This window comes from Corythoichthys intestinalis, chromosome 3 (genome assembly GCF_030265065.1).
Source record: "Corythoichthys intestinalis isolate RoL2023-P3 chromosome 3, ASM3026506v1, whole genome shotgun sequence".
In the NCBI taxonomy this organism is placed as follows: Eukaryota; Metazoa; Chordata; class Actinopteri; order Syngnathiformes; family Syngnathidae; genus Corythoichthys; species Corythoichthys intestinalis.
The window spans coordinates 8812085-8830572 of NC_080397.1; the positions used below are offsets into that span (position 1 = coordinate 8812085).

Consider the following 18488-nt stretch of genomic DNA (forward strand, 5'->3'; position numbering starts at 1 on the left):
ACTGCTGTCTAAAAAAAACCCATTGTTACTCGTTTAATGTTTGCAAAATGGCACTCGGACACTCCACGGAAGTTTTGGTAAAATATTTTGTGGAGTGATGAAACCAAAGTTGAATTGTTTGGGAGTAACACACAATCTTGTGTGTGGAGGAAAAATGAAACCGCTCACCAACATCAACACCTCATCCCCACCGTGAAGCATGGTGGAGGGAGCATCATGATTTGGGGCTGTTTTACTACCTCCGGGCCTGGACAACTTGCAATCATTAATGGAAGAATGAATTCAAAAGTTTATCAGGATGTTTTGCAGGAAAAGCTGATGCCGTCTGTCAGACAGTTGAAGCTAAAAAGAGGATGGATGCTGCAACAAGACAATGATCCAAATCAAAGAAGTAAATCAACTTCAGAATGGTTTCAGGAGAACAAAATACATGTTCTGGAGTGGCCAAGTCAAAGTCCAGCCTTGAACCCCATTCAGATGCTATGGCATGACCTAAAGACAGCGATTCATGCCAGACATCCTAGGAATCTGAACTACAGCAGTTTTGTAGAGAAGAATGGGCCAAGATTAGTCCTGATCGATGTGCCAGACTGATCTGCATCTACGGGAAGCGTCTGGTTGAAGTTATTGCTGCCGGGGGGGGGGCACAAAATATTAAATGTGACTGTTCACTTATTTATTTTCCCCCTTCTGTTATTGTTTGCGTACGATCTTCATTAAAATATGAAAACTTATAATTGTTTGGGTGGTTTTAGTTAAAGCAGATACTGTTTTTGCATCTGTGTGATTTTGACAAAGATCCGATCATTTGATCATTTTATGTGAGAAATTCCAAAAGGTTGATACTTTTGGAAAAAAAAATTAATGATGCACGTTGATACGACGCTACGATGGAGTATCATGGGCAAGTAAATGAATAAATAAGATTAAAGTCTTAATATTGCTACGAGAAACAAAAGTCTTATTACGTAGTTTACATTAGTACTATCTAGTGTAAACAAATGCGGCACAGGAGAATACATCCTGTATTTTTGCTCGTATATAAAGAGATCTCATTATCTACTAATACTTTTTAGAGTGCTGTATACTACGTCTGTGTGGTCATACGTATCAGATTTGATACATAGATTTTGAACCAAGTGATATTTTTACCCCCAGTGAAAATACCTAACATATGATATAAATATGATCAAAACTAAGAAAAATTGTATTTGAAATGTTTGAGTTTGTACCAAGTGACCGTTTAAGGCTCAAAGTTTGAAGATGTTTCATTTTTTAATCCCCATTTTATATTTTTGAGGTTCTCAATAACAAGCTTATGTTTATATATATATATATATATATATATATATATATATATATATATATATATATATATATATATACACATTAGGGCTGTCAAAATTATCGCATTAAAGGGCGGTAATTACTTTTTTAAAATTAATCACGTTAAAATATTTGACGCAATTAACGCACATGCCCCGCTCAAACAGATTAAAATGACAGTGTCATGTCCATTTGTTACTTGTGTTTTTTTACAAACATTTTGTTTGTTACTGCAGTCCCTGTAATCTGTAACAATATGTATTATTTATTTCTATTTTACTTGAACAGCATTACTTTTGCAAATGGATATTAGAAAGTTATTTGCTCGCAGCAAGGAGGAATGACAGAGGTAAGATAGGTAACCTACCTAGGCAACATAAACCAATTTTAGGTCACAACCTACCACTTCAGATTAATTAACATTAATTGCATAACAGTTACAGTGATAGCAGAGTGTAGAAAGAGGTGAAGGAGACATGGAAGTTGATGAGCATGAGCAGAGGTGAATTGACTGTCAACAAATTTTGATTTTGAATACTGATGGATTAAAAACAAAAAAAGGTCACAGAAACATGCATTTTGGTTTGATTCCATGTAGTTTAAAGCGCAATTTCTGACTTTTTATGATAGATAAGTGCTAAAAAATTTTTTTTTTTTTTTTTTTTTTAATGGGCCCACTCGCCAGTGCCCCTCTCTGCCCCAGTATTGTATTAGGTCTAGTGACGCCCCTGTTGACGTGTATTATGAAAATCCTCTCAGAAACTTCTGAAACACACACGCTACTAAAATGCTCTCACACTCCTGAAAATCTCTCCATACATGAATGAGACTTTTCCACCAGGGCCCCACTAAAAAAATATGAATATGAAAATTTCTCATAAACATTTCTCACATGCAGAAAACAACTGAAACACTTGTGTACTACTGAAAGATTATTTCACTATCATACACCTGAAATGCTATTTCACACACACTACTGAAACTGAAATGCACCAATTAAAACCGGCAATGACATTCTTTTCTCTGGAACAATAATATAAAAATGTTATCAACACCTGAAATGCTCTCACATGTACTACCACAATGTTCATTTATATACTACTGTGCTGATTTTTTGGGGGTAACACTTTAAAGTCAGGGTCCATTAATATTAGTTAATCCATTTTTAGAAAGTAACTAATGTTTAAGTAACATCATAATTCATATAGTCCCTTATCTAACATAATTAATATATTAACATTAGTGTGCATAACCAGACAGTAGCTAAACTAATGGTTAAGTACCATTTTTTTTTTTTTTTTTTTTTTTTTTTAAATGAGTTGCGCAACACTTGACGTTAGGCCTGCACAATATATCGTTTCAACATCGCCATCGCGATATGCGCATGCACAATGTCCCATCACCGGACGTGCGTTTTTTTTTTGTTGTTGTTTTTTTTAAACATGTAAACTTCTGTTGTGCTTCATAAACGCAACAAGTACGAGACATGACATGGCCTCCTGGGTCGCTCTTTATGTACAGCAATCTTCATCATTCAGAGATAAAACCCCCTTAGCCTGGATGAAATGGTATTACATCAATAAAATCATATATTGCGGTTTTGCAATTCTATGCACTTTGTATTTATATATATATATTTTTTTTAATGCAATTAATGTACATTGTAGTACCTTAAATCTATAATGCATAAAAAATTTTAAACTAAGGCTACGTTACGTCTACACTAGGACAGATAATGGCCTTAAACGTGTAATTAGTTGGACTATACGGCATGTCAGCTAGCATGCCTGTTATCCGGATTAGTTGTTAGACAGATAATGTAGGCGGGTAATGTTACCCGACACTTACACGCCGCCTAATATAGACTGCTGTCTCCATACAACATTTGGATACTCAGGAAGGGACGTCATGTCGTCGCTGTTTTTAGTGCGGCATGACAGCATCGTAAACAATGGAGGCGGACGATCACGACGTGCTCCTCTTTTTTTTCCCCACACATTTTTCTTGAACCTTCTAATTACGTCTCAATACTATGCTTCAATTCAGTGCCCATTTGGGGTCCTCCCATAAAGGATGAGGTGGAGATGAGCGTTTTTTACAGAGCTCGTCTCCCAAGTTGTCTCCGATCAGCCAGCTGGCCCCTCCCAACTCAATGCCGACCGAACATGAGCACTGTATATAAAAATGCGTAGAGGAAAATTAAAACCCAAAAAGTGACCTGCGTGGTACCCCAGTCAAAGAGGCGCGCGATCAGTTTTTTTTTCCCAAGACATTTCTGCCTGTCAAAACTGTCACCACTTCCAGGATCGCCACTTTTATGCATAAGCAGTCCTGGTTGCAGCTTCCAGGAAATATACGCAGCGCCACACCATATGCTTCTATTTATTATTTTCCAAGTAGTGAGAGCGCAACTGAGCGTCGATTGTAACATCCCAATTAATGATGTCAGGCTTTCGTTGTTTTATAAAGATTTATTTCAATCACAACTCGGCGCCTGCTCATAAAAGCCGAGCGTGCTGTCCCTTCACTCTCGCTCCTGCGTGATGCATTCAATTGCAATCACGAAAAAAAACAGTGATCACGAAATAATGACCGTCTAGATAGAAGGTGTAGTAATTTCGAAATTAGGCAAGTAATGAGTTTCCGGTTTCAATGGTAAACCGCGCGGCCGATGACGTAACACATGAGGCTTCTCCTTTCTACGCATGCGTAGTTTGCGCAAATGCAGGCGTACCTTGCAGAAGCGCACCTTAAATGAAGTGTGGACAGGTATAAAAATAGTCGGCAAAATACCCTCATGAAAATTATTTGTCCTAGTGTAGATGTAGCCTAAGATAACATTTTTATAATCAAGAATATGATAAATTACTCAAAGAATATATCACACAACTTTTTTTTTTTGCTTTGCACACACTCTACTAAAACACTTGCACTTTCCGAGGTGACAAAATTATTCACATGCACTGCCAAAACGCTCTCACTCATACAGGTGAAATGCAATGCAATTCATACAGTACATCATAAATGCTCTCATGATGATGTTTGAAAGCCAATCCCAAATGATGTCCCCGAGTGCCTCTCACAGTCAGATCAACAGCCAGTCTCTTGCTCTCCTGTCATTCTCTCATTTTCTCTTACTGGTCTTCTTGCATTGTGCATACGTGAGTGAGGTGACACCCCCCCTCAAAAAAAAAGAAAAAAAAGAAAGCTGGAGTACTTCAGGGCGTCCGTTTGGCCTCTTAACAGGAGCAGAACGCATGATTGTCTGTGAATGGAGGCATCCATCTTCCGATATACACCACACGTAGACAAACCAGTACTGGTACGCGTTTTGACTAATAATCATAGCCAGATATCTTGAGTAAATTTTTGAGAGAAATGTACATCTTAGAGTAGTTTTACCACACAATACTTTTTACTTGAGTAGTTTGTGAAGTAGAAACACTACTCGCACTAAGCTACTTTCGGCTACTCTAGAGTCATTACATTTTTCCTCTTTATTCTACATATTGACTATTTTTTATTTATTTTTAGTTTTCCAGAGATGCCGACAGTACTTGTCTGTTAGACCAATGAAACGTCGTAACAGTATACACATAACTCCATTATACCATTCGGAGGTAACAATGTTTTTCCTCCATTAGCGAGCACTCATGCTCTTTAGACAGGTATTGCATACCTGTCAACCTGAGGCCGTATGCCCTTACAAATTGGTGACTTATCTTACAAAGTTGTATATAGCGTGCAATATGAAACAAAAATAAAACTATATTTTTTTAATAATATGAATTTATTGGTAATAAAAGTAACATATAACCCGGTGCAATCAAAGAACAACTTCATGTAGCTTCAGCTAAATCATGATTACTAAAATTTAACAGTGACTTTTGTTATAATTGTACAGTGGGGTAATTAAGTATTTAGTCAACCTCTAATTGTGCAAGCTCTCCCACTTGAAAATATTAGAGTGGCCTGTAATTGTCAACATGTATAAACCTCGACCATGAGAGACAGAATGTGGGGGGGGGGGGGGGGGGGGGGGGGGGACAGAAAATCACATTGTTTCATTTTTAAAGAATTTATTTGCAAATCATGGTGGAAAATAAGTATTTGGTCAATACCAAAAGTTCATCTCAATACTTTATGTACCCTTTGTTGGCAATAACGGAGCCAAACGTTTTCTGTAACTCTTTACAAGGTTTTCACACACTGTTGCTGGTATTTTGGCCCATTCCTCCATGCAGATCTCCTCTAGAGCGGTGATGTTTTGGGGCTGTCGTTGGGCAACACTGACTTTCAACTCCTATCTCACCCCGTGGCGTCAAAATGATAACAAGAACTGTGAGCAAAAATCCAAGAACCACATGGGGGGACCTAGTGAATGACCTACAGAGAGCTGGGACCACAGTAACAAAGGCTACTATCAGTAACACAATGCGCCGCCAGGGACTCAAATCCTGCACTGCCAGACGTGTCCACCTGCTGAAGAAAGTACACGTCCAGGCCCGTCTGCGGTTCGCTAGAGAGCATTTGGATGATCCAGAAGAGGACTGGAAGAATGTGTTATGGTCAGATGAAACCAAAAAAGAACTTTTTGAGAGAAAGGTTCTCATATTTGGAGGGAAATGAATACTGAATTGCACCATACCCACTGTGAAGCATGGGGGTGGAAACATCATGCTTTGGGGTTGTTTTTCTGCATAGGGACCAGGACGACTGATCTTTCTAAAGGAAACAATGAATGGGGCCATGTATCCAGAGATTTTGAGTGAAAATCTCCTTCCATCAGCAAGGGCATTGAAGATGAGACGTGGCTGGATCTTTCAGCATGACAATGGTCCCAAACACACTACCAGGGCAACAAAGGAGTGGCTTCATATGAAACATTTCAAGGTCATGGAGTGGCCTAGCCAGTCTCCAGATCTCAACCCCATAGAAAATCTGTGGAGGGAGTTGAAAGTCTGTGCTGCCCAATGACAGCCCCAAAACATCACTGCTCTATAGGAGATCTGCATGGAGGAATGGGTCAAAATACCAGCAACAGTGTGTGAAAAGCTTGTGAAGAGTTACGGAAAACGTTTGGGCTCCTTTATTGCCAACAAAGGGTACATAACAAAGAACTGAGATGAACTTTTGGTATTGACCAAATACTTATTTTCCACCATGATTTGTAAATAAATTCTTTAAAAATCAAGCAATGTGATTTTATGGGGGGGGGGTTTCCACATTCCGTCTCTCATGGTTGAGGTTTACCCATGTTGACAATTACAGGCCTCTCTAATATTTTCAAGTGGGAGAACTTGCACAATTAGTGGTTGACTAAATACTTATTTGCCCCACTGTATGTAGCACTTTTGGCAGTTTCTATCATGTCTTGATAGCTGCACTTCAGCTCGCAATTCAGTTTGACTTGAAGGTAGTTAATTAGTGTGTCCAATTATAAATTAAAAAGGTCAATTGATAACATTGACTTACTGATGCAATCTTTGAGTCAGGGAACATTTTGGGAACATGCTAATTCTGAGAAGTGATCAGCAATAGTTGCAGGCAATTGTGTTCGGCAACAAAGTGGCAGAATAAAATCTCCTCTTTCGTCACTTTTCATTCTGCAGACTTCATCTTTATGACCAGTGTTGTTAATCTTACTTTTAAAAAGTAATTAGTTACAGTTACAGATTACTTCTCCCAAAAAGTAATTGAGTTAGTAACTCAGTTACCTGAATGTAAGAGTAATTAGTTACTTGGCAAAATAACTGGTGTTACCTTTCATGTTTTTTTTTTTTTTTTTTCATTTAAAAAAAGAAATACAACAAAAAACATAGTAACCTTTGCTATGTTTGGAAATTGTTTAATGTTGTGAATCAACTGTTAAAGTTGTTAAAATTGCTACCATTTTTGCATTAGTTCCTTTATGTCTACTTTCGACATGTTAAAGTTTTAAAACTTTTTCATCATTTAAAGATAGATTTAAGTCAGGATTTTGCTGATTTAGGAGTATTTTAGATAAAAAGTTACTGTAAGTTCGCTTGGAAGGTTCACTAGAACAGAGCCTTTCTGAGAAGTCTACTGCTTCAAAATAGCGGCTGTTTATTAATGCCTGTCTGTCATTTCGCATGTAGTTCTATAAGCATGTGATATCTAGGCAGAGACTGTAGGCTGTCGGCTACGGTCAGGAAATATTCGAGCCACCTAGCCTAGCATCGTGTTTGCTACAGTGTCACAACAAACTCTTGTCTTTCAGTGTCTCTGACTTTTCTCGTGTCATTCAACCAGCGTAGTAACACATTGTAACGCACATTGTCTTGTTGCCGAAACGATGATAAAATCCAAACGGAGAAAAAAAAAACGTAATCTACGAAAAACGTACAGATTTTGAACGTACAGCATACACATTTAAAAATCAGTGCTCACTTGTTCAAATTACGCCGAAACCGTACAACTTGACAGGTATGGTACTGGGTCATAGTGTTCTGCTCTAAATTTGATGATTTTTGTGTCATCTTTTTGGCATAATACTGTCATGTAATAGGCTCAGGGATTTCCAACCATCGGGTCGGGAACCGGTAAATAATTGTCACTGCCCAATTGTGACGGGCTACCGGATCGCCCACAGTAAATAGTATCTTTTGTCTATAAAGTTATTTTAACTACACCTCTGTATAACATTGTTGCCTTTTTAATATCAAAGGGGGGAAAAAGGTCATCTTAAATCATCTTACAAAAAAGTATAACTTTATTAACATTGTTTTGTTTGTAACAGAAAAGCGCATCAATATGCCTGAATTTAAAAAAAAAAAAAAAAAAGTCACATCCAAACTGTAAATTACACTGAGGGTACATTTTTTGACCATTTGACTGAAAAATAAAATTTAATACAATCAATAAATAAAATACATTCAAATTGATTAGCAACATTAACTCACGAGGACAATGTGCCAAACACTTTAACAGAAAAAACAAAAATTATTGGACGGAAGGACAGTTTTTATTTTTGCTGCAGTCAGTATCACCTCCTTTGCTATGGTGTGGGGCATAGACTTCATAATGGTCTTGACGGGTCAGACCGGTCATGCACTGCACCCCGCCTTCAAGTAGGGGGCTGCCCACATCAAGAGGAGCTTTTCACAAACACGCACGTAGCGATCTAACGCGGGATTTCTGTTAAAACAGTGAGAAAGCTGTACCACATACAGACAGGAAGGATTGTCTCAGGAGTGATTTGTTCGAGGATTCAAGGTAATTATTATATTTTTTCGTTCCATTCATGCACTTTATAACGTTGTGAAAAAAATCGGAGAAATTAGCCGCTACTGCATTGGCATCATAGTTGGCAATATGTACGTAAAATAAATGATAACTGCACAGTTTTTTGCTTTGAACCAAGAATCAAAAGATTGTTTTACGTTCATCTCTATAAAGAATTTGGGGATTTAAGAATTTATTCACAAGAATTTTCACCGGAAATTCTCTGTTTACATATGGCGGCAGGTAGCTACATTTACTAACAGACTAGCATTGTACTTCGACATATTTACATAAAATTAATGCTAACTGCACGGGTTTTTTGCTTCTAACCAAGGACCGAGACTGTTTTACGTCCATATTTATAAAGAATTCAGGGAATTTAAGCATTTATTCACAATAATTTTCACTGAAAAAGCTCTGTTTACATAGGGCAGCCGCTAGCTATATTTACTAACAGACTAGCATTGTACTTCGACATATTTACGTAAAAGTAATGCTAACTGCATGGATTTTTTGCTTTTAACCAAGAATCGAGTCTGTTTTACGTCCATATCTATAAAGAATTCAGAGATTTAAGCATTTATTCACAAGAATTTTCAACCAAAAAAGCTCTTTGTCCGTGATTCCACTCGGTCAGCTTTTACGGCCTCGCTAACAATGCAGGCCCCCTATTTAATGGCCCCGCGCCCTGTGTCCCGTCAATACATTATGAAGTCTATGTGTGGGGTTATTTTGCACTGAGCAAGTTGGTATGCCACCTTATATGATGCTAACAGTGCTCGCTGGTTTACTGATCTAACACTTTGGCAGTATTCGTCACGTTTTTGCTGGAAAAAAAAGAGTCAAGGTGCTTATCAATGTGATTAGGGTCTAATGTCCTTGAGTGACGTCTTAATTGATTTGGCTTTCTGCTGTCCGCTGCAAACAATTTTAGACACTGGAAACAGACTGGTCTTTCCTCGGCTCTCACTGTATTAAAAGTCAATGCCAAACTCTATATATGCTTCGCCATATTTCCTCGTCTTAGCTCTTCATATCTCCACTGGTCTTCTCTCTGTGCTCTCGTTTGGTTAAAAAAATACTGTGCACATGCTGAAAATACGAGCGCCACTGGATGTAGATGTCCATTTACACTTTATTCACATACAGCAAAAAAAATTTTGTTCCCCGAGGTCACATGGCGGTCTCCAAAAACCCGTCCCCTCCGAAGAGAGCCCCTCACAATCCGCTCGCCAATGTCGTACGGGTCGACAAGGTAAGCTTTCATTGTCAAGAGGACACATCCGCGGAGGAGTGCTGTTTGAATAGGGCATGGTTAATCGGAATCCTGGTGTTAAGCAAGATCTAACTCTGAGACGACCAGGTTTGACGTGTGGCGTGTGTTGCCATGGCAACACTCCCCGGTTCCAACATATCCACCTTTTGTAGTCCCGGTTAGCCGGTAAGATAGGTGGCACGTGATGAAGTTACTCTCGACGTTACCCTGCTAAGCCAGAAAACCGGCTTCGTAGTATAGGCCACAGTACTATATGAATGGGATACCATACGCGGTGCCCAGACTGCCGTTAGTAGTACATCCAGTTTTCTTTGGGTGGGCTGAGCATGTCCGTGGGTGGGCACTGCCCACCCCTGCCTCCCCCGGTAACGCCCCTGACCAGCAGTATTTATTAAGGTCTTGGTCTAGGTTTTCAGGGAGTGGAACAAATTCATGGAATTACAATGTATTCTCATGGGAAAATCCTGCTCGACATATGACCATTTTGACTTACAAACTAGGTCCTGGAACGAATTAACTTCGTATGAAGAGGTACCACTGTATTTCAATTTTCATAGAGGTTTGAAGGTATGAGTGTTCTGAGAGAAGAAGGTTTTCAAATAATGACTGCTATCTCGAGACACAGTTGTTGTCATGTACACCTGCAGTCAAAAGTTTTGAGGCACTTTCTCATCCCACTGAACGATGAAGAGTCTCAAAGCATTTGACCAAGGGTGTGCAGTGTCACCCACTCTTTGGAATCGACACAGGATTTATGGGTCAAAACTTTCCTTTTGCCTCAAATATAGCATTCGGCATGTTTTACAACATTGTGGCGTGTTCCGCTCTCGCACACAAGATGCGTTCTGCTCCACTCCCTTGTCGCTTAAGCCGCTCTTTACGTTTGGTTCAGTCTTGATGGATGCTGGAGCATGTCTTCTACATGTGCGCGGGTGTGTGTCGTCTGCCGGCATGGCAACGTGCCTCACCAGCTGGAATCTAACCTGGAGTGGAATGCCGTGAAAATGATGATAATGTGCGGCTCCAGATGCTATCTGCATGTTTGAAGCTGCGCATGCGCCCCCAGGCACCGGTGCCCGTCAGTAACGCTTGGCCCTTTTTTTGTCTCCCGCAACCCCCCAAACCCCTCTCCCTTTGTCTGAAGAGTTTCAAACAGGTGGGTTGTCATGGCGACACGCTTGTCAAAGTGGCAAATCAGTCATATGTACTGTACAATCGTAGAACTGTATAAGAAATTCAACACAAAATACACAAATACAATAAACCTATTACCAGTAATCGAATCGTAAGAGTAATCTTACATATTAATGGAAGTGTTTAAAAATACAAGGAATACTTCAAACAAGTATGAAATTTTTTGTTATATTGATGATTGGTAATGTTTACCATTCCCGAGTTATAGTATCAGATGGCTTATCGTTGGCGCGTGTCATGTGATTGGGGGCAAATGAATAGTACCGTTGTCATGAGGAGGAAAGGGCACGCAAAGGCCCCCCCCTCCAGAGCCGCCCTGAAACCTCTCTCTTCGCAGATGAGATGAACGACCACCAGAACACGCTCTCCTACGTCCTCATCAACCCTCCTCCGGACACCATGTTGGAGCTCAACGACATTGTGTAAGAAAGCAGGAAGTACACATATTTTGGTCGAGAGCGGGTGAAAGAAATAAACATTGTCTTCCAGGTACATTATTCGGTCTGATCCGCTAGCGCACATGCCTGAAGAATCCCAAGTGGGTCAAAGTCGGAGCACCCGCAACCAGACACGTTATGTCGCGGAAACGAGAGACGAGACGCACCTATGAGACACGCGAGAAGAGTGCCTCATCGTTGTCACGCAACAAGTAAAACCTCAGAGGAACTCTTGTGGAAAGCCCCCCCCCCACCCCCCCCAAAAGAACTGAGACTAATATACCCTGCTCAAAAAACGTATGGGGTGGTCAGCTTTTGGGTCAAATTTCGTGGTAAACCAAAAATGTGAAATGGCATAACAGAAAAAGTCAAACTTTTAGAAATGTATATTTCCTCAAATGATCTCAAAATATTTCCTAATCACTCATTTCCTAATCGCTTTCGTTAATGTCCATAAACGGAATCCCCAACTAACCATTCAATAATTACAAGGTAATAGAGGGATCAATTTACGATGATTAAAATTTTTTTTAGCTTGTTTCCATCTGAAAATTCCGGCCTCTGACTGGTCTGTTTCGGCCAACTGCCAAACATACCGTTTCCCATAATATCCACACGTGGAATCCACAACTAAAATTTTGCTAATTTTGTATATTCTTACACATTTTAATAGTTGTACAGTACATCGTTATGAGTTCACATTTTAGAAATTTGCATTTCCCTATTAAGCAACCTAAGTGTTCAAAAATAGTGTTTTGTAAATCCACCAAGATGTAAAAAATATTACATAACAATTCCTCATTTCCTGACTGTTTTTTGTGATATCCACAGACAAAATCCCCAAATAACCTTTTGCTAACTTTCTAAGTATTTTAATGATTCTAGATTATTATGACTTAAAAGTAGGCATTGATTTTATACGATAAAAAACATTAGTTTCTTTAATTGAAGATACCAGATTCTTATTGGTCTATTTCGGTCAACTGACCAATATGCCGGCCACTGATTGATCTATTATTAGGCGACAGTGAAATTGAACTATCGCAAACTCCACCTCTTAAACGGCCATCGACCAATCATAGGTCACCAAGACTCATTGTTTTTTGCTCCAATATCTCCTTTTCATGGAGGGGAGTGTTAAAAAAATATGAATATTTATTTTTAATGCACATAATTAATTATGTTGTGTGTTTTTGATGCCGTGAACTATCCACGCTAGCGTTGTGATCGACGTAATGGCCACCCCTGGTCGAATTGATTGATTTGGTGGTTTTGGCATCGCCAACTGCCATAAAAATACGAAAAGAATCAACAAGTTGTGGACGTCTAAAGTGGTAAAGCGATATCCCTATGGAAAATATAAATTGGACACAAGGTACCCCAGGAGAATATCAGTATGAATGTGGTTCTTTCCCTGCTGAAAAAGCTGAAAAAACAACTGGATTCCAACAGATTAAAACGGTGGTCTCCAAACTAATCCACATAGGGGCCGCAGTGGGTGCTGGGTTTCACGCCAATCAAAGGAGATGAATACCTTTTCACCAATGTGGTGTCTTAAAGGTAGGGATGGGAATTGATAAGATTTTTACGATTCTGATTCCATTATCGATATTGCTTAACGATTCGATTCTTTATCGATTCTAATTTGGACTAATGGACTGTATGAGGTTCTGGGTTCAATATGTTTTATGTTTCATTCGCCTCGGGGTGTCGGTTAGAACACAAGGAGCGGAGAGTGGAGTTGGACTTTGGCACTTTTATACAACTTGGCAACAGGCACAACTATGTATAGGCAATGGCACTTGATATGAGAATCACTCAACGAGCAGGTGGGAGCAAGCGAGATGTTGATGTATTTGTATGTGTGTGACAGACTGGAATGTGTGGATATATGTGTGGTTCTGAAAGGAAAGAAAATTAGTGCTGATGCAATAAACAATGCAAACTGACTGTAAACTAGTCAATAATACACATACATGACTCGCAGTGTAATGAACACAAAGGGAGGGTGCGAGTGAGCGCGCACATCAGGGAAGCACGCTGCGTGCACGTGCGGTCATCTTGGCCATAAAACTGGCGAAAACTAAGATCTGTACACTCATATGGATGTACAACATTCTCATAAGATGCTAAACTAACACATTCCCTTTTACACAAATATGCGACGCAAGTAATATACTGGTGGGGGTGCAAGTGCGCACGCACAACCTGCAAGCACGCTGCATGCACGTGCAGTCATCTTGGCCATAAAAGTGGCGAAAACTAAGCACTGTACACTCATGGATGTACAACATTCTCTTAAGATGCTAACACATTCCCTCTTAACACAAATGTGCAACGCGAATGTAATGTAAACAACACTCTCCTCGACGAGCGGAGCAACCAGCCGACAGTAAAAACATGAAACGGTCACGCTGATAACGGCTCTAATTTATCATAAGAACTTTATGGCATGAAGAGGAAATACTTATTCGTTCATGGACGCACAAAAATTAATACTTCCTCTAACAGGTGGCCATCCTCTGCTCGAAATGGGCACCTAACGTGGTCCCAGAATACGCAGCGCGCATGATGTAGATAAATAACAGGAAATGGACTGGTTGTTATGGGAACGAACCCATACCCATGAAATCTTTCTAACAGGAGTATAAAAATTGCTCATAAAATCGTTTAGGATTATTTTAGATGCATGTATGTTATATTTTTCTAATAGAGTATTCGACAAGAATATGATAGACCCATTAATAGACTTTTTGGGAAAAATCACTATTTCTTTAAGTAGTCTCATGAATAATGACTTAGCCTGTAAATACACCTACATTATCACTAGGCGGCCACACCTCATGGTACACTTGATGGGTGGTTATATTGTGAGCATTCAGGTTGTGATACTTGCTTACTTGTCGGTGTGTATCTTGCGAAACGTCCGTAACGTTGATTGTACTGTTAGGAATCTATAAGAGAATTGTCAGATAATCTGCCAAACGATTCCACAGAATTGATACACGCTGAACCGAACCGGTTCTCGATTCCCATCCCTACTTACAGGTGTAATCAGTTGATTGTAGTCAGGGTTTGCTTCTTTTAGCAGGAACCTCATTGGTGAAATTGTCTGTGCTGATCGGTATCAACAAAAACTAGGACCCACAGCAGTCCATGAGGACCGGTTTGGTGACCCTGGAATGAAATATTCAGGACGTACGGCGTCATTCTCAGCTAAATTTCTCCTAAATAAACAAGTATACATATGTATTCTCTTAAGGTAAGCGTAAGCTAACGTCAAAGGCTAACTAGCGAGGAGTCTTGCCTAACTTGCACGTAAGGGCAAGAACATTCATAAAACTGGATATCACCGTTGTACCGACTGTTATTGAGTATTATATCTTACTAGGATGTAGCCTTCAACTGTTTCATTAGCTAAAGTTGGTTAACATGTCTTTGGCGCAATCCGTTCTACGAGTATGCTAACATTAAAAGTGATGCTTCCGCTCTTTAAACATAGCATGCCATGTTTCAAAAACGGTTTTAGTCGCCCTCGCTCACTTGCCCTCGGGGAATCCTCGCCACCATCTTAAGGGCTGTTCTATTTCTCTAAACAGCTGAAGCGAACTTGGTGAGATCAACCCTTGAGGGCTTAGTGATCGAGTCAACAACGATGGTCATTCGCTCACTTGCCCTCGGAGAATCCCCACCGCCATCTTAAGGGCTGTTCCATTTCTCTACACAGCTGAAGTGAACTTTGTTAGATCGACCCTTGAGGGCTTAGTGATCGAATCAACAATGATGATCACTTCAGATATATCAAATTCATCCCACAATGTATTTCAGTGGTACACGAAAAAATAAGTCTGAATGAAGCTCAAACCCCTTGGCTGCTGTCTATTTACCACCAAAGAAGAAGAAAATGAATTAAGGAGCCAGCACGGTGTTTGAATGTTATACCAAATTGCCTTTCGAATTGTAAAATTTGTAATTGTTGTTAAAAATAGAATAAAATAGGAAATTAGAGTGTCTGTGGCCGTTATGGCAGAAAGTATGGGATTACGGGAGTGCCAAAATTAAAAAATAAATGAATAAATAAAAGATAAAAGTACATTTTGTCATTGTGATTTTTAAAGTTTTAAGACTTTTAAAGTAAAAGTCGGGAAAAAAAACGGAAAAATCTGACAATTTGTCTTTTTTACTTTTTGTCATTGAAAAACTAAAACGGAAAAAATGGCAATATTTTTTTCTTTGCCTTTTCTATTTCGCTTGTCATTGTCTCTGCCTTTCTCTTTCTCAATTGCACTTTGCTTTTACTAATGTCAACTAAACTTTGTTTAAATTTATTTAAGCAAAAAATCTGTCGACAAATTATAAGGTAAAGACAAATAATGAATTGCGCGCATAAAATTTGATACAAAATTAAAAATTCTGATAATTACCAGGTACCAACCTATTGAAATCAAGTGTAGAATACATCTCCGTCTTAATTTGGAATAGGCAGTATAACGCCACCTCAACAACATTCATGACTGTCTGGCCTGTGAGTGAACGAGGGCAAGTGTTACCTCTTTCACTCCCCGTCCGCCCTTCAAGTGGCCTCAGTGTGACGTCATAGCAAGGGCTGAGGGCAAGTGAGCAAAGGCCACTCAAACTGTTTTTGAAACGCAGCCCTGATATTGCCCCGGTATACGTCTGCCATCAATGACTTGTACCGTTGGAGTCACGAAGCGTCAGCTTAGCAACCGTAACTAAGGGGAGGCGGCGCTTTTGCGAAAGGTCAAATGCAGGATACTGGGTCCATAAGACGGACTAATTTAAAAGCTGGGGCGGCACGGTGCTAGAGTGGTTAGCATGTCCGCCTCACAGATTGGAGATCAAGGGTTCAATCCTGTCCTTCTGTGTGGAGTTTGCATGTTCTCCCCGTGCTTCCGTGGGTTTTCTCCTGGTACTCCGGTCCCCAATACCAAAAACATGCATGGTAGGCTAATGGAACTCGCAATTATCCCTAGGTATTATGTGTGCGCGAATGTTGTTCATCTCCTTGTGCCCTGCAATTGGTTGTCAACCGATTCAGGGTGGACCCAGCCTATTGTCCACAGAGTTAGCTGGGAATGGCTCCAGCACCCTCGTGAGGATAAGCGGCTCAGAAAATGAATTCATAATTTACAAGCTTGTATTTCAGATGCTGCTACAAAAATGTGATAGTGGACTGAACCAGTCCTGTTATTTCCATTTTGCGTTCAACTTGAAATTTCCCCAAAAGCCAAAACCCCTAAACATGTGAGTCATGTATAATAGATTGACTTTAGACTGCACACATGTACACTTTGTGCCTTGTGTTTGTGGGGCAGCCGACATGCCACTGGATATCAACTCTACTGTGTTTTCGACTAATCCTTCTTTCTGAACTGCTACTTTTCCTTTGCTTGGTAGTAAACACTCGATCTAGGAGCACAAGCGTCCGACTGAAGGACTGCGGCAGAACGCTGTCGGATAACTGGAAATGTTTACGGAACTCTCAGCGCCCACTGCTGGCTACGAGCACGCACACGTTTTGAGAGAAAGACATTGACTAAGTGGCGTTTATCAGCCATGTTGTGTGAGAATTTTTGGAAGTGTTTCTAAAACGGTTTCATTTTTTGCTCTGCTGACAAAAACAGTATTATTTATTCAAAGTGTCCTCAAATGATCTGCTGTTTGTGCCATTATTTATTTGTAAATACTTTTTTGTACACTATGTGCCATTTTCATCTTGTTTCCCCTAGCTGCAAATTGTTTGTATTTTAGAATTATGTATAATCATTTTTCAGTAGGACGTCAAATCCATTGACGGTGATAGACTTTGGGAGGGCTGCCAGTCAAAATGGACTGGACGTCTATTACCGTGAATGGCAGCTAATGTGTTAACATGAATGCCAAATGTTTGTCCTGTCTGTCAAGCAGTGTTGTAAATCCAGGCCAGGCTTTTACTTTTTTTCTTCAATTTAAACTGAGGACAGGAAGTTTGTTGAATTTTTCCTCCAACCAGACGTGAAAGACGACTATTTTTGCACTGATGGAATATTTACAGAACGACCCTTTAATCTCATCAACGTTGTTCTTCGGGCGACATTTTGCATTAGGTTTTCACCGCAGGCAAATGTGAACAAAAACACACAGGAGGGTGCATGTGTGACTTTTTATTTTTGTATTTTAAAAGGCCCGACTTAATCCCCGGGCGTATTTTAACATAGATTTTGGGACCCAAGGAGTTGAAAATGCTCCCAACATTCCACACTGATCCACATCACGTGTGCTTTTCTTCACATTCTAAGGGCATGTTAAAGGTATTTTAAACAAACAGCATGATTTTTGATATACAAGCTTGCCAAGAACAAATAAGTAAGCGTTAGTGAATGTTGGGGCCGCCATTTGATACGCCGTCTTTCTTCAGTGAAACAAAACATGCATGTTGTTTACGTGTCAGCAGCCTGCGTGTCATGTTCGCCACTTCTGTGTTCGACCACATCCGTTTTGTACTATTTTTCTTATTATGGGAAGGTCAACTTCGAAGGTCATGAACAAATAAAAGCTGCATGCAGCCGTGCCAGGTCAATGTGGAGTTATTTCCCAGTAGCGCAACCTGTCAATGCGAAATTTAGACACGTTAACATTGTATGACAGTTCGAACTACAGGCAGGGGTGAAAGTGGCTAGAATTTCTTGCCGAAACTCTCTGACATGTAAGCCACCATGGAGCCAGATTTTTTTTATTTATTACTATTTAAATAACTGATACCTCCACCCTTCCCCTCCAAAATAGATCAATTAATTTTGTTTAAAAGTTATTTATGGCTCATTGCAAAACACATGCAGGGAAAACTAATACTAAAATTGGATGTCAAATGGGGGCTGCAAAATATTGTCCCGTGGCCGTATTTGGCTGCTGGGCTGCAAATTTGTGACCTCTGTCCTATATGAATATAATGAAACATTTGAGAGAAAATCATAATTCTTGCATGAACGGGTTAAAGGGAAAGACAACAC

General features: G+C 39.8%; 1 protein-coding gene across 18 annotated transcripts in view; it reads left to right on the forward strand.

Annotated features, from left to right (window-relative positions):
* The window catches only part of LOC130912782 (potassium channel subfamily T member 1-like), a 196142-nt gene extending 178084 nt beyond the window's left edge, over positions 1-18058 (forward strand). For all 18 annotated transcript variants that reach the window (XM_057830823.1, XM_057830805.1, XM_057830813.1 and 15 more), the window contains 2 exons: positions 11379-11463; positions 11531-18058. In XM_057830823.1, coding sequence (XP_057686806.1) covers positions 11379-11463; positions 11531-11651 — 206 coding nt within the window. In that variant the 3' untranslated portion in view covers positions 11652-18058. The remainder of the gene's footprint in view (positions 1-11378; positions 11464-11530) is intronic.
* The last annotated feature ends 430 nt before the right edge of the window (positions 18059-18488 follow it).